The sequence below is a fragment of the Anolis sagrei genome, chromosome 1 (assembly GCF_037176765.1).
Source record: "Anolis sagrei isolate rAnoSag1 chromosome 1, rAnoSag1.mat, whole genome shotgun sequence".
NCBI lineage: Eukaryota > Metazoa > Chordata > Lepidosauria > Squamata > Dactyloidae > Anolis > Anolis sagrei.
The window spans coordinates 107,685,269-107,702,879 of NC_090021.1; the positions used below are offsets into that span (position 1 = coordinate 107,685,269).

General features: G+C 38.2%; 1 protein-coding gene across 2 annotated transcripts in view; it reads left to right on the forward strand.

The window, feature by feature from the left end:
- Window positions 1-17,611, forward strand: part of ME1 (malic enzyme 1) — a 140,945-nt gene that overhangs the window by 15,660 nt on the left and 107,674 nt on the right. For both annotated transcript variants that reach the window (XM_060752974.2, XM_060752975.2), the window contains exons 2-3: window positions 8,246-8,379; window positions 13,707-13,856. In XM_060752974.2, coding sequence (XP_060608957.2) covers window positions 8,246-8,379; window positions 13,707-13,856 — 284 coding nt within the window. The remainder of the gene's footprint in view (window positions 1-8,245; window positions 8,380-13,706; window positions 13,857-17,611) is intronic.

A 17,611-nucleotide genomic window follows, 5' to 3' on the forward strand; every position in this document is an offset into this window, starting at 1 on the left:
CCCACCTTTAGTCATCCAAGGTGACCAAAATCCACAGTATGCACAATCAAAAGGAATGTAGTAGCAACATTTTTCCATGTCAGTTTTGAACATACTCTGCAGTGTTGACTTTTATAGAGGATCGTTGAAAGACCCACTTCTAGTTCAATTTCTAGATCCACTGATCATTTTATGGTAAGATGTTTATAGGAGAATGTAAAGGACTTTCATAAAGTATTGGCTAAACCAATAAAACAAAACAGATTAAACTTTTATGTATGGATATGGATAAGAATTTGACTTTTTGGTGATGCTTTTAATAACTGTTCAGAACTTTGTGTCCTAAAACAAGGAGGTGTACTGAGACAATGCTGTTAAGTAAAGCTTTAATCTGATCCTGGAGAACAGATGACAGATCCAATTAGTATCCTTCTCCCAATTTAGAAATGCTGCACAATTAAAATACCCTGCTAGTTTCTTGTTTGTTTGTGTTTCCCTGTTAAATCTCTGCTCTAATTTTAAAACGTCAGAATAGAGCTTGATGTTTGGCCTGCTTCCCCCCCCCCCGCCCCCCCTCAGCTTCTGTGTGTTTAATCAAAAAAGTTTGTAGTACTCCAAAAACAGCAGAAAATGGCATAGTGTTTAATAAAAGAAAAAACTTGTTAGGACCTAGTGCTGACTTACTTTGTAGCCATGGTTGGCCAGAAAGAGTCTCTTGCTTTAGCCCTAGTCGCAGTTCCAAATGCACAGAGAGACCCTGTAATTCAGTTTCCTGCAAAAAGCATATGTAAGGAGGTGACATGAAATTTATTTGAATTACCCATCTAGATAACTGAAAAACTAGCAGGATGATCAAACATGTTAGCCATGGTTTTGGTCAGATAGAAATTATCTTATTGATTTATTTCTTTATGTACTTACTATATTTCTACCCTGCTCTATCTCACCCTGAGGGGGACTCATAACGGCTTACAGATTGGCAAAATTCAATGCCATATTTCAATACAAATAACAGATAAAACATATAAAGACAATTAAAGCAGTTAAAACATGTCTAGTCCCGCAGTCATCAATTTGTGCTGCTATATATTGGTTCCATATTGCGCTAATCCCTATACATCTGGTTCCAGGTCTTGACCTTTTTTCTGAAAACCAGGAAGGAAGGGGGTAGTCTAATGTCACTAGTTCTATAGTCGGGGGGCCACCACTGAGAAGGCCCTGCCCCTTGTTCCAATCAATCGCACCTGTGAAGGAGGTGGGACCAAGAGCAAGGAATCCCCTACAGATTTTAACACTCTAACCACTTTATAGGGGGAGATACATTTGGACAAGTAAGTCGGGCCTGAATCTTGGTTTCACATAGGGTGTGCCGTGAATTGTGAATGATATTCAGATATTTAGAAACACAGGTTTTGGAATACCTTTATTTACATATACCTGGTGAATGTGGAATGGAGGGAATGGGAACTAATCACACATCCAGCCTATAATACTTAGCAAGGGTTATCATTGTATATTGCAATGGCGGGATCTTTCATCCTCTAGATAATTTTAGTCTACAGCCCTCATAAGCCCCAACTAGCATGTCCAGTAGTAGGGGCTTGTGAGAATTCTAGTCCAAAACATCTAGAGGGCCAAAGATTGATATGACAATGTCAGCATTTTGCTTAAGCATAAAAGATGGTCATTTACATCTATGCAATACATCTATTATAGCAGTGGTTTCTGACTTTTGGTCCTTTAGGTGTTTTAGACTTCAGCTCCCACAGTTCCTAACAGCTGGGAAAACTGGCTAGGATTTCTGGGAGTTGAATTCCAAAACACCTGAAGGACCAAAGTTTGGGAAGCACTGTATTGTACACTTAAACCTGTATATTTATTAGATATCTAGGAATTAATGGCAGAGTTTTATTTAGATAATTCTGAAGCCTATTCTTAATGTATTTATTATAGGGGTTGATTTTTAATCCAGTCATTATAAAGAAGAAGAAAAATCCAGACAACATTTGTGAAGGTGCAAATAGTTTTCAATTACTGAATAAATTGGTTTTATTTAATACAAAAGCATTGCACGTGGATGCTATTAGTGTAAGCATAAAGCAGATTTGGCTTTAAAAAGATGTCTAGGACTGGTTCATGAGCAGCTCCTGAGGGATGTCCAGGGATAAAGCTTTCTCTCACACATGTGCTGGATGAGATATTTACTAGCTGGATAAGATCCGAGAAGCAGAAGAGAGGGAATTTCCATTTCTTTTGTTACTTTCACTGTTGTTTCTGTACTTACACTTTGCCCTTAAAAATACCCAGATCACTATTTAATTTTATTAAAATAACTAGTTAAATAAATGAGTGATTGACACTATTTGTTGAGCAATTGCAATAAACTTGTTAATATTTTTATGACAAACATTTCTTGCATTATTGTATAGTTGTGTATTGATCACTGCATGCCGTACATTTAATACTGCATCTGTAAATTAAATGCAGCACTGTATATACTAATACATGGGAGGAAAAGCTGCCACATATAAAAAACCTGTTATTTTAAGGCAAATGTTAGAACAAGCCCTGAGGTTGACCAATTGCATTCTCACACCAGTCTACATACATTCCAGATTTTGCATACTTATATCAGTTACCTTGAAACTGGGAGACACATAAACCATAACCATTAAACAGAAAAGTGGTCATTGAATTATAGTGACTCCAGGAGCAATATTTTCATTTATGAAGGTCTTGCCATTTGGACTATTTTACACATCTTTAGGCCACCAAAGTAAATGCTGCCATTTGTTAGATTTATAGGGAACATTTTTTCCTCCAAGGAGTCTAATCTGTTCTTGTAGTGGGCTAGTTAAGCTTTGCATTGCATTTGACTTCACATCTGGAATCTGATTTCACACGCAAAGGTAGTATAACCCCAAATGTAATGTTACTCAAAGCATGATGTTCCCGTTTTAGTGATTTTTATCATGGCCAAACATAAGTAGAAATATTTCTTGTTGAACAAGATTTTCTGGATTGAAACATGCAAATGAATTCCACAAAATATGGCAGCGCTGCAAATTTATTCCATATTGAGAAACTACTAAATAAATAAGTGGTTTGGACTGGCAGCTTCTCCTGCTTTCCTTAAAACAAATTTGAGGTGTTGTGATCTACACATTTTCTTATTTAAAACAAGCCATGTTTTGTAGTACCTTGGGAAACATTCCCTTAAAAACTGGATTCATGTTTATTGGGTTAGGCTCCTTGCCTCTCCTTTGCATGTTGCCAATGACAATAGTTCCTCTCCCCCCCCCCCCCCTTTACTACCTACACCCTTCACTCTGTTTCAGGCAGCCTCCCCTTTTCCAAGCAATGTAGTTGGTAAACTCACAAACATGTGGAAGAGCAGTACGGTCTTATTCTTCTCTTTCTGTGGGCTAATCTACACCAGCATTACTGGATGTAGCCCAAATGGCATCCAGGGACCTCTGGTCTTAAATTCTGGGTAAACCAGAGTGAACCACTTTTGCCCCACGTTAAGCAAAGTCAGGGAATGTTCTGGAGTTTTGTTAAAACTCAAAAGCAATCCCGCACTTCAGTGTGAATAAACCTCCTATCTACACAGAGATAGCTCCCAGTGATGCAGTGGGTTAAACCCCTGTGCCAGCAGGACTGAAGACCGACAGGTCGCAGGTTCGAATCCGAGGAGAGCGCAGATGAGCTCCCTCTGTCAGTTCCAGCTCCTCATGCGGGGACATGAAAGAAGCCTCCCACAAGGATGATAAAACATCAAAACATCCGGTGTCCCCTGGGCAGCGTCCTTGCAGACGGCCAATTCTCTCACACCAGAAGTGACTTGTAGTTTCTCAAGTTGTTCCTGACACGACAAAAAAAAAAAAAAAGCCTGCTATCTACACAGTCTGATGTCATCAGTAGTAGCACAGGAAACAGAGAATTGATTTGGATCATGTCACCCTGGTCACTGCAGCAGATGGTCAGAGAGCTCTTGAAAACTGTTGGCCATTGCCAGTCCTCTTTGCTGATATTGACAAAAATGTCGATATTATCAGGAAGAAGGAGGAAGGATCAGCACCTCCTCCACGATTTTACTCTTCCTTTCCCCTGGTTGTGTGGGCACCTTTGTTGTTGTCTGTGAAGTTATTTGGTGACAACCAGACACTCTCTGGAGTTTTGCAGCCACCTGCCACAGTGACAGGGATGACAGCCCACAGTGACAGTGACAGTGACAGGGGTAACAGCCCAAGAAGGTTGAATCAATTTCTGCCCAACTGGACTCCACCCTGCTGCTGCAGTGGGTTGGGAGTGGATTCTGTAGTAGAGGTGGACTAGCCATGTGTTAATCCAATATAATTATCTAGCATTGTTCTTGACCTCATCAGTATGAAGCAAACCATATAGCCCTTCCACCACTCCTATCCTGGCATGTAGTGACAATTTAAAAAAAGAGGAGTTGGTTGCACCCACAATGCAGAGCTGACTCGTAAATCCAGCCCAAATATGCAAGTTTGGTTTACACTCTTAATAACACCTTAAACTTAATGTTAGTTCTAACGAGTGCTCTTAATTTTCTAGTGGGAGGCGGCAATTAAAAACTTCTTCCAGTCATGTTTGGGATCATTGCCAAATGAAAGGCACAGGTTCTTTGATCCATTGAACTGTTAAGCAGGGTAGTCTTGTCAAAATCATAATATTTCTATGATTTTCTCAGTTGAATTTCAGAATTCTCTGGAGCTCTTATACTTTTTCTTTCCTTTGTCAATAATTTGATCGGTACGATAAAAGCTTGATAACTGCAGAACTCATAACGAAGGTTCAGTTACCAGGCCCCCAGGAAAAAACAGGTATTTCTAGGTTTCCAAGATCCTATTAGGCTTCTTGCTACAACAGTTGAATATATCTAATTGTTATGAATTTGTCTCTGTTCTAGCTGTCAAACCCAGCTCACATTATTGAACTGTTGACAAAACCAAGGCATTTGACATCCTTCTTGTGCCAATATACGGCCCATATACATTCTGTACTAATACTCCTTAAATTTAAACACCATTGCTTTATTTTCACCCTTTTATCTACATGTTTCCTCTCCCTTCTATTCTAAACACTGCCTTGAAACCTTTTTGAAAAGTTGAGGTTTTTCTTTTACTTCCAAAAGTCTGTTTATGTTGAAAATAGTTGAAGTCCTGAAGTCATGATTCATTCATGACTTAGAATACTAGATGGTGTGGGATTTGTGGCAACAATTTCCATTCTGCTCTCCAATAAATATTGTAAGTCCAGATATTTTACAGCTTTATTATCCCATTAATAAAGTTTGCCATTTTCTGGCTCTGCTTATATACTGCAGGTTACTGATGTCCTTACACAAATCATTTGTGGCTGGTCTGAAAACTGGACTGACAGCTTTGCTTATGGCCCTGACCATTGACACGGATCCTGTAGAGCAACTTACTTTGTGGAATTGCGACAGGCACTGTATTGAGTTATTAACAGTATGGGTTGTAAGATTTATCTTCTAGAAGACCTTTGATCTAAATATAGTGAAGCCTTGATATCTACTGGGATTTGATTTCAGGAACCCCCATGGATACCAAAATCTGTGGATGCTGAAGCCCTATCATATACAATATACATAATAAAATAGTGTCTCTTATATACATATGGGTGCTGGAAACAGCCTGGGGATCAGTGAAGTAGTAGGAAGCTACAGCAATATACAGCAAAAGCAAGGTTGCTTTTTGGAGCCTCCTCCCCTCAGCCAGATATCTTTGAGCCATTTTTGGTTGACTCTATGGATAACAAGGACAACTGTGTATTCAATGTAACATGCTCTGGTTTCTTTAAACTGCTAAAGTAAATATATAGATATGGCATGCACGTAGAAATTAGAAATCTTAAATTGACTCTTTCTTTTTTGCTGTTGTGCAATTAATCTAAGTTTGTAGTTATCACTTAGGAAAACCCAGGTAGGTTTCTGTGATTCTTTATTGGCATCAAACAGTAATACATTTTTCTTTACAGATATGTTATGATTCTTTCTTTGGAAATCTTGTACCATTATCCTTGAAATCAATGAAAACCAAATTAAAACTCCTATTCTTGGAAGAAAATTCCTTTTTTTTTCAGTCGAGTTTATATATTTAATCTATCTAATTAGTCTGTAATTTGGTTATATAACTGCCCTGAGTCACCCTTGGGCTCAGAAAGGCGGTATATAAATATGGTAAATAAATAAATCATATAAAGGAGTTTTTCAGCCTAATGATCGTGCCAGCATACTGAGATCTGTTTCACAAGTACAGCCCCACCCGTTAGATCAGATCGAGCACGTGAGACAAAAGCTTAGTTGTGATGGCTCTTTGGCTTTGGAAGGACCTTGCAATTGAAAATTCATACACTATTCTCCCATTAAACATACTTTCAAAACCTTTATTTAAAATGCTAGACACAATGAAGTTATGGGAATTTAGTAAATAGGTATTTATGTACATTCTGTAGATTAAATAGGTTTACTCTCATTGGGCTTGATTTCTGTGGATACTGTAGGTAGGCAAAAATATATATATCAAGCTTGAACTCTCCTTAGAATCTAAACTGACTAAACTGAGAGGTCATGCGTAAGAAAATGATGATCTTAAACGTCCCTCCCTCTACCAGAAGGATTCTTCTGTTCAGCTGAAGGGGTCTTTTTTTGAATCAGTGATCCTTCTGCTCATGGGGTCAATTTAGTAATACCCAACTAACAAGTTAAAGGGAAAACATATTACTGCATTCCTTCAATTGTAAGACACCATCGATTATAAGACGCACCTTAATTTCAGTATTATCATCACCAATAAAAATAGATACGATACATTCCAATTCTAAGATGCACCCCATTTTTAGCAATGTTTATATAGGAAATAAGTGTGTCTTAGAATTGAAGAAACACACTCCTTGAATTTCATTCTTACGGTAAATGAAATATAAATCTCTCTCCCCCTTCCTTCTCTCCCATACAAAGGAGTCTTACTATCTATCTACAGCAGGCATGGGCAAACTTCGGCCCTCTGGGAGTTCTGGACTTCAACTCCCACTAATCCTAACAGCCAGTATGAATTTGGCCATTCCTGATCTACAGTGATTCAAAGGACATGATTGTTTAGCTCTATATCATAAATAGAGAAATTAAAAAAGGAAATATATTGCCTCAGTAGAGCTATAGAGCCTATTATTGCAGCGAAAAAGTGTCCACCCCCCACCAGTGATTTCACACTGAGAATTATTGTGGAAGCATAACCTTTACGCTATCTACCATAATACTGTCAGAATGATACAGAATGCATAACTATAACTTCAAATATAAATAGTTATTGGGTTGCTGTGAGTTTTCCGGCATGTATGGCTATATCCCAGAAGCATTGTCTCCTGATGTTTTGCCCACATCTAGGGCAGGCAGTCTCAGAGGTTGAGAGGACTGTTGGAAACGAGGCAAGTGAGGTTTATGTATCTGGAATGCCCAGGATGAAAGAACTCTTGTTTGCTTGAGGCAAGTGTGAATGTTGCAACTGGCCACCTTGATTAGCATTGAATAGCCTTGCAGCTTCAAAGCCTGGCTGCTGCTTCCTGGGGATCCTTTGTTGGGAGGTGTTAGCTGGCCCCGATTGATTCTTGGCTGCAATTCTCCTACTTTTTGAGTGTTGGTTTTTATTTACTGTCCTGATTTTAGAGTTTTTTAAATACTGGTAGCCAGATTTTGTTCATTTTCATTGTTTTCTCCTTTCTGTTGAAGTTGTCCACATGCTTGTGGATTTCAGTGGCTTCTCTGTATAGTCTGACATGGACATAAATGGACATAAATGGACATAAATAGTTATATTGGAAACCTTGGTTGTGGACTTGGGATGAACATAGTTTGTAAACAGTGTGAAATTAATTTGCAGAAGTGGTAGAACTGTTGTTAAACTGGAAGAGGCATTCTTCACTCTTTTCAAGATTTTGAGATGTGAATATTTAGAATGCAACACTGGTTTCATGCCTATATGTCTGAAGGGACAATTATATAAACAGTGTTAAGAAAAATAAAATATACTCTTTTAGAAGTATGTTTTCAATGACCATATTGTGAAGTAAATGTTGTCAGACTGAACATTTTAAAATGTGGGAGTATGTACTTAGAGATCTGTGCGCTGTACAGTATGGCTCTTGTTAGCAAATTGGCAAATTCAGCATTTTAAAAGTAAATTCTTTTCAGCAAACAAACTTCTCTTTTACTCTACAGGGTCTGGCTTTTACCTTGGAAGAGAGACAACAGTTGAATATTCATGGATTATTGCCTCCATGTTTTCTCAGTCAAGACCTTCAGGTTTTAAGGATTTTAACAAACTTTGAAAGACAAACATCTGATCTTGACAGGTAAAATCTCAAGTGCCTTGTCAGTCTTTTTGGAAGGTGGGAGTGGGATGTGTCAGCATTCTTAAAAAGTTACTTTGATGGAAAATGTGACAGAAACAGTATTTTCTTTCATTACAAATCTCTTTGTGTTGAATAAGGATTGTTGTTTCTTATATTTTATGTTGAGGTAGAATTATAACTTGAAAAGGACCACCAGCATTGGTGTTAATGTTCATCTGAATTAGAGCAGTTTGATGCACCTTCAGCTAGAAATTCATGTAGAGCCAGAATGTGATCTCATCTGCAGATTACACATCAAATCATAAAGCTTTCAATTAGAGATAAATCAGTCTATATCTGGCCAGTATGGTTCTTTCTAGTAGACAAAGCATGAAATTGAAAAAAATAATTTCTCTTAGGAAGAGAGAATTCAAAGGTTTAAAAAGGAACAAATTTTTCTTGGTCTGGTTTTTCCATAGTTAAGAACTTTGTCACATGAAGCTGCTAAATGTCACATGAGGCTGCTCAAGTGCAATTATGACAGGTTAAAAGTGCCTGTTGGTGGAACTTATTACTACCACATTGTGGCTGTCTCATAGTCACATTGCCCTTGATTTATCTTGGGATCAATATTGCTGTTGATCCTTTGTTCTCCTCCGTACAATAATCTCCTTTTGCTGTAGTCCCAGGAATCATGTGAGGTTGTCTTAAGTCTTTGGGGGGATTTCCAGGGAGTCTTAGGAGCTGAAAAATGTGTCCTCAGGAGTCACGTTACATCTGCAAACTACATTTCCTCACCTGTGACTTTCTGGTCTCTGCAGTGAGTGTAAGAAGACCCTGAACCCATTTTCTTACTAAATAATAATAATAATAATAATAATAATAATAATAATAACAATGAATATATTTTTTACCTGCCTCTCCTCTTGACTTGAGGTGGGTTAAAGAAGAATTAAAGCACATACACATTGTAAGAATACCACAAATATACATATTAAAATGTATTTTTAAAATAAAAGATACATATTAAGACGTATTTCTATAAAATACATATTAAAATACACAAAACAGAGATTGAACGAAAGACATAAGTTTAAACTTTATGTTTAAAAACTGGCTGGGTAGGCCTGCCGGAGGAGATAAATCTTTAAATGGTTTTTAAATTTTGACAGATAATTTAGCTGTTGGAATTTTTTTGGCCGGTCATTTCACATTGGTGTGGCCGATGCAAAAAGTCCTCTAGGTAGTGGTTGCCAGTTGGGTTCTTACAGGCTGGAGCAGATGCCCCCCAGAGGACAAAACAGAGGGATGCATCCAGTGCTTCTGGGTTGTCTCTCCAAATGTCAGCTCAGGTAGATGCAACGGTCAGGAATGCTTACTATCAGTTTTGGCTGATCTGCTACCTGTTCCCCTTTCTAGATTTGGAGAACATGAGTTGGACTTCTGCAATGAGCTTTACATTGGGCTACCTTTGTTCCCTTTAAGAGAGGAATACAGCAGCCAGATTGGTTACAGGAATATCCAGGAGTGAATATATCACTCCACTGGTGGCCAATTCGTTTCTAGGCAAAGTACAAGGTGTTGGTTTTCACCTTTAAAGCAGTACATGGTTTGGGTCCAGGTTAGGTTATCTATTTCCTTCTCCCATACAATCCGCCCTGCACACTTAGGTCCTCTGGGAGAAGTATGCTCCAGCCTATCAGAACCCAACTGGCAACCACTACCTTTTGCATTGCCCGCACCAAGACTGTGAAATGACCGGCCAGAAAAGCTCCGACAGCTAAATGAATTGTCAAAATTTTAAAACCATCTAAAGACTTATCTTCTCCAGCAGGCCTACCCAGCCACTTTTAAGCATAAATTTTAAACTTGTGTCCTTTGTTCAATCTCTGTTTTGTGTATTTTAATATGTATTTTATGGAAATACAATTTAATATGTATCTTTTATTAAAAATACATTTTAATATGTGTATTTGTGGTATTTTTACAATGTGTATGTGTTTTGATTATTCTTTACCTCACCTCAACCCACCTGTTTTGCCTGGATTCAGTTTCAATTTGTTTTTTCTCATACAGCCCATTACTTCCTGCAGGCATTCATTCAGAGGAGACACACTATCCTTAGTTGAGGCAGTTTTTGAAGGCATGGATAAATATATCTGGATGTCATCCGCATATTAGTAACACCCCACCCCATGCCTACAGATGATCTCTCTCAGTGGCTTCATGTAACTATTAGAGAGCATTGGGGATAGAATGGCACCTTGTGGGATACAACATAACAGTTCCTTTTTTGAGGAATAGCTATCCTTAAACACCACCATCTGGAACCTTCCACCATCTGGAAACTGCAACACAGTGCCTCCGATTCCCAGCCCCCCAGGCATTCCAGAAGGATATTTTGGTCAATGGTCTCGAAAGCTGTTGAGAAGTCTAGAAGCACCAACAGAGACACACAACCCCTATTGGTGTTGAGACAGAGATCACTAAGCGACCATAGCAGTCTCAATTCCATATACTGCTCTGAAACCAGTTTGTAGAATAGACTACACAGTGTGTGTCTCTGTATAATAGTACCACAGTACTGAAATCATAAACCATTAACAGGATGCCTTGTGTTTCAAAAGCAAACAAACATAAATCACTATTTATTTGTTATCTATGTAGAATTAAAATTAGGTACAATATCCTAACTTTCAAAATAAATCATTTTAATAACTTTTAAAAACACTTTTCCTCCTGTTGAGCTTTCAGCAGTCTTTTCCACATACCTTACCCAGGAGATCATTTTTGCAGAATATACAGCCCAGGTTTGCTCCAAAGAAACGAACAGAAGAATGACAGACCATTTGAGGTTTAAATGGAAGCAGCTGGTCTTTGAGAATGAAGAAATAAAGAGAGAATGGGCAAATATTCAGAAAAAGACTGTGTTTCAGTCCTCTGGCTGCCATGCATGCCTGAGCTGTCTGGCATAGTATACATTAGTTTATTCATAATATATTTTCCACCTGTCATTTTCCAATGGAAATGAAATGAACATCTCAAAAAGGGTCACCCAGCAAAAGTGTATATCATTCAGAACTAAGGCTTATGAGCTTGGCTACTTTAGAGAGAGGGAACTCTCCCAGAATTCAAGTGTAAGGTCGAAATGAAGCAGAGGGGAGGCTAACTTATTCTTTGGACATAAACTAAAGCACACCTGGCAAACAATTCTGAAACAATGTAGTAAAAATAGATACGTAACTCTGGTATTTTCCCCCATTTGGCCGATAAAATGTCCAAAACTGAAATTAAACTCTGCAGTTTTATATATTTTATAGTCTGACACTTTGGTCAGAATCCCAGTTGTTGCATTGGGAGCTTCTGCATGATCAGTTGGCCAGGGATACAGTCGGAAGGCATGCCAATCAACAGCGTTCTTGCTGAACTGAAGCAGGTTTTGATCTAATCATTGCCTGATGGGAGTTCGTGTGGAAAGACTGTATATGCCACCTTCAGTTTTAGGAAATTAATGGGAATTAGAAACAGAAGGAATGAACAGAGGGGCTTTGGAGCCCCCAAACACTGGCAACAAGATGCTCACAAAAGTTTAGGAGCGGCTTCTTATCAAGTATGTTTGCATGTGTGTGTTTGGGGGAGGGGTGTGTGGCTTGTGGATCTGTAAAAGGGTGTGTGTGTTATCTTGGGAAAGAATATCCAAAATATTTGAAATTGGTAAGAAAAAACAAGTTTTTCAAGTGTTGGGAAACTGATGAAAAGAATCATGGACTGACTGGAAGCTTCGTAGTTTGGGACTTTTTCTGTGCAAAATTTGCATGTGAGGGTTTTACACAGAAACTGGCATTTTCCTTGCAGGAAAACCCCTTCTCTACATGGAAAATAATATTTCGACACAGAAATGTTCATTTCTCAACAGAAAATACTGTCTTCTATACTTATCATCTATGTATAAATTTTACATGGAATTTTCTTCTTCCTAGTGTGTATCCGATGAATTCATAGGGTCTGCTTTGCCTGTCGTTTCATGGGGCTTTGTTTTGGGCATTCCTCAAAAAAACCAAAGAAACAACCTTTGGTTTTGACAGGTTGATGAGACTGTTTGTACTGCAGCTGGTGCGCCATTCTGCCTGTCACTACAGACGGTTGCCCGATTAGTTGGTTATCCAGCCAGCACCACTAGGAGATGGGGTCGGATTTTTGGAATAATTTTACATGGAATAAATTCCTAATGATTAAGGTAAAGGTTTCCCCTTGACATTAAGTCTAGTCATGTCTGACTCTGGAGGCTGGTGCTCATCTCCATTTCTAAGCCGAAGAGCTGGCGTTGTCCGTAGACAGCTCCTAGGTCATGTGGCCAGCATGACGGCATGGAGCGCTGTTGTTGTTGTTGTTGTTGTTGTTATTATTATTATTATTATTATTATTATTATTATTATTTATACCTTGCTTTATCTCCCTCGAAGGAGATTCAAAGTGGCTTAACATAAGTTTGTGCATGTGCATCTCTGGAACACACCTGCTGTCACTTTTTAATTGTATCCCTTTTATTAAATAACAAGCATTCTTTGGACTGGGAGAGGCATAGAACATGACAATAACATTTAAAATTATACTTGGGGTAGTAAAATGACCAGAGTTCAGTGCAAATTGTCCTTAAGTACCTGTGTATAGGATTTCAGTGAGTATTCTTTACTACATTAAAAATAGGCATATTAAAAAAACTAATACAACTGAAGCAATTCGTTAGATGGAAGAGTTGGAATATAATTTATCTATATGATGTATATTTGAAAAATAATTTATATTTCTTCCATCAGCCTACTCTGTCTCTGAAGATAAATTGTGAATAACAATAAAATAATAATGAATATGCCAAATAGTTTTACATTTGCTGTCATTTTCATTTCACTTATTGAAATGAATTCAGATCTGACTGTGACATGGGCCTACATCCAATAATATTAATATTATTATTATTAATAATAATAATAATAATAAGAAGAAGAAGAAGAAGAAGGAGAAGACTTTATTTGTATTTCACCCTATCTCCTCTAGGAGATTCAAGTGCTGCTGGCACATATAATGGAACTTCTTTCTCTTTCCCTCTGTAATCCTTCAAGCCACAGCTCTCCATAGTAGCTCAAGGGGAATCAATGGGAAAGCGGAGCCATTCACTATGCTGGATTCTTGATATCATTGGATATGGCTCCTGGTGGTGGTGAAGTGCCCTGGGCAGAGACAAATCTTTCCCAGAGTTCAAAACAGTTTTATTGAAGAAGAAAAAAAAGTCTTTGTTTCACTCATCTGGGGGTACACATAGGAGACTAATTTATCATTCATTTTTACAGGTATATCCTGCTAATGGGCCTTCAGGATCGAAATGAAAAACTGTTTTATAAAGTGCTAACTTCTGACATTGAAAGATTTATGCCTATTGTTTATACTCCCACTGTCGGCTTGGCCTGCCAACAATATGGTACAGCATTTCGGAGGCCAAGGTATGTAAAGTTATACTTCACATTTAAGTAACCCTATCTTTCTTCTCTTTGGCAGGTTTCTGCGTTTTTTTTCCTCAGCATAGTTGAGTGTAATCCAAAACTTGGATAATTAGGATAATTCAAACTATATTAAGTACACTTTTGCTCTTGCTAAACTGTAATTTATGTTGCATTGAAAAAATAAACTAGCATTTCAGAACTGATAAATTTGTAAATTTTGCATAATTGAATTGGACTTCTTGAACAATTATGTTCATTTAAGTAACCCTATCAATTATGTTCAATAAATCGATGTGAATAAAAGTATCATAAAATAAAAAGATTCTACCCTAGCTTTATTTAACCATCTGAAAAGAATGTAGTAAAATAGGTATGTAACTTTGAGAAATACAATGGTGCATTTTAGCTTGAAAAAATGTCAGAATGGTATGGCATAATTTGTTTTTTGTTGTTGTTGTTAACATGTTAAAATATAATTTTTCAAAATTATGTTTGGATATTCTTATTACCTTTGGCAACATCAAGCAACATCTATGGTTTACAGTTAGTGTAATTTCAGATGTGTTGGTAGCCAACTTTTGCTATTTTGTCAGAACTTTCTCAGAATTTTCTCACAGTATATTTGTACAATATCAGTGTTCGTAGTGATTCAGTCGGTTCTCTTTTTTAGAGACTGTAAACTCCGTTATTGAAATGTTTGAGTTTGATCATTACTGAAATGTTAACAAATCAGTATTTTAGAAGTCATCTAAAAGGATGCGGAATGATGGCTTCAAACTACAAGAAAGGAAATTCCATCTGAACGTTAGGAAGAACTTCCTGACTGCGAGAGCTGTTCAGCAGTGGAACTCTCTGCCCTGGAGTGTGGTGGAGGCTTCTTCTTTGGAAGTTTTTAAACAGAGGCTGGATAGCCATCTGTCAGGGGTGCTTTGAATGCAATTTTCCTGCTTCTTGGCAGAGGGTTGGACTGGATGGCCCATGAGGTCTCTTCCAACTCTATGGTTTTATGACTCATAGTTAAGAACGGGGTTGAAGCAACATAAAGTGAGAGATATCTACTCCTATTAAGGCAAGTTCACTCCTGAAGGAGTTATCATGGGGAAAAGGTTTTTCCACTAGAGCTTTCTCACCAATCCTTTTTTCCACAACAAGCCACATTTTTTCAAAATCCAATTGTCACAGAGACAGAAAGTGAGGTGAAATCTTCTGAACAGGGGCACAGACAGCAAAATCCTTTGGCTGGGCCGTCTGGGTGCGAGGGAGGTCCAGCTGCCTACCCTGGATGGCGAGATACTACGTCCGTCATCTTCTGTAAAAAGCTTTGGTGTCTTATTGGACCCTCTGCTCACAATGGAGGCCCAGGTCTCTGCTGTGAGCAGATCTGCGTTTTTCCACCTATGTCAGGCTAGGCGACTGGCTCCCTTCCTATCTAGGAACGACCTGGCTACGGTGATCCAGGCGACGGTCATCTCGAGGCTTGACTACTGTAATGCCCTCTACATTGGCCTTCCTTTGTCAGTGATCCGGAAACTGAAGCTGGTGCAAAATGTGGCGGCTCGTCTTCTCGCCGGGGTGCCGGCGAGGTGTCGTATCACCCCAATTCTACAACAGCTACACTGGCTTCCGATTGAGTACCGGATTACTTTTAAGGTGCTGGTACTAACCTTTAAGGCCTTATATGGTCTGGGGCCGGCGTACATGAGGGCCCTCTTATCCCCCTACCAACCCCAGAGATTACTTCGGTCCGAGGACCAAAATTTTCTTGAAGTCCCCACCATCCGGACTTATTTGTCCTGTACTAGGCAGAGAGCCTTCTCGATTGTGGCCCCTTATTTATGGAATGCCTTGCCAGTTGAAACCCGAACCATCCGAGATCTACTTGTTTTTCGGAAAGGCTGTAAAACCTTTCTTTTTCCGACAAGCTTTCGATGGGTGAATAACTCGGGACTATGTCTGTTTTGCGTTTTTATTGTATTTTAAAGTTGGTTGTATTGTTTTAATCTACTGCTGTAAACCGCTCCGAGCCAAATTGGGAGTGGTGGTATACAAGTCAAATAAATAAATAAATAAATAAATAATAAAAAGAAACACCACAGAGATGTTAACCCTTCACTATGCTATCTAAACCATGTGCATGTGTGTTTATCTGGAGTCACACTTAAAAATGCACCTGTTCTGACTTACAAATATATTACACTAGTAGTAGTATCAGTCACCTATCTTTAGCTCTGCTTACATATCCATGACTAGGCATTGTTAAAGTGTTTAATTTATTTCCTGCTTATATATATTTATAGGCTCAAGCTGACAGCAAGTAGCTGGCAGTAATGGCTGGAAATACAACCCTCTTCTACACAAAATGTCTTGGTTGTGGATTTTTACCTCTTAGTCATCAGAGCAGTTTGCGAACCACATTTCAAATTTCTATGTATTGTTAGAAATACTAGCTGAGTACTGAGATATGAGTGTACTCAAAATTTTGTCCTTTCAGACTACAGAGAGTTCATAGACTCATATATTTTGTACTTCATTTACTTTATTCCCTCTTTGAAAACAATTTGTAATATAAATGGTCCTATTGATAATCACTAGGTAGGTATTATATGATATGTAACAGGTGAGTAGCCCCATCATTTCTCATAGTTCACGAGTTGAATAGAGCATACTGTTGTCCCTTCTTTACCATATCGCGCACTGTGTGTGGTCTACTATATAGCCTTCCTGCAGCTGTTGATTTCAGGATCTTCAGTGTCAGTGTTAAAAAAAATCTATACAACAGTTCTCTGGTTACAAACTCCTCTTGCCCTTCATTAAATGAAATGGTCTCTTTTCCTCACTGATGAACCTGATCTTTCGTAGAACGACCTAGATAGTTTCCAAGCACAAATGACTGTTTTCTTTCTACTTGAAGATCTACATGGTTCATGAAAAGAAGATTAAAGTCACTTACACTGGCAAAGTGTTAGTAAGCACCTGCCAAACAGTATAACCACTGTGTTTCTAAACTGCTGCTAATCTCATAGAACCTTACCTCTGCTTTCAGACTTCAGTTGTGGGCAGAAATAAGGTAAACCAAAATCTGTCAGTTCAGAGAAACACAGGTAAAGGTTCTGTTGCAAGTATCTATCTATCTATCTATCTATCTATCTATCTATCAATCAATCTATCTATCTAGATGTGCAAATGTATAACCCGGCAATAGTTTCAAAACACTTATGTAGGAAAGTGCTCTCCTTTACAAAGTTGAATCACAGTGGATGAACAACACTATTTGCTTCCTTTGTTATCATAGTGAACTTATACAGGTGGTCTGTCTTGCATGGATTAATTGAAGTTTTATGAAGTTAAATGCCAGAGGTAAAGGTCAAAGTCAGTTCAGATGTTACTTATTCCACTTGAGCTTATCTTTCCTATTCCTGAGTTTACATTCACATGACCTAATCAAAGAGCCTGAAATTAATAGATAATGGCTGTGATGATTTCTTTATTTTGTAAGTTGGCAGTAACCTCATTATTATAAGTTTCTGGGTCATGGGTTATGCTTGCTCGTATAAACACACACTTGATATTACATATGTATCATCTGAATGAGTCATAAGTGCTGACAGGCTGAGCATTTCTCTTTCAAAGAATTTCCAGGCTACTGTCACATAGGGTTATTTTTGTTTTCTCTATATCTAATTTGAAAGTTATACAAAAAAGCTCTTCCTAAGGGAGCACGAGATAAGGGAGGCTTGGGAACTTTCTTTGGAGTT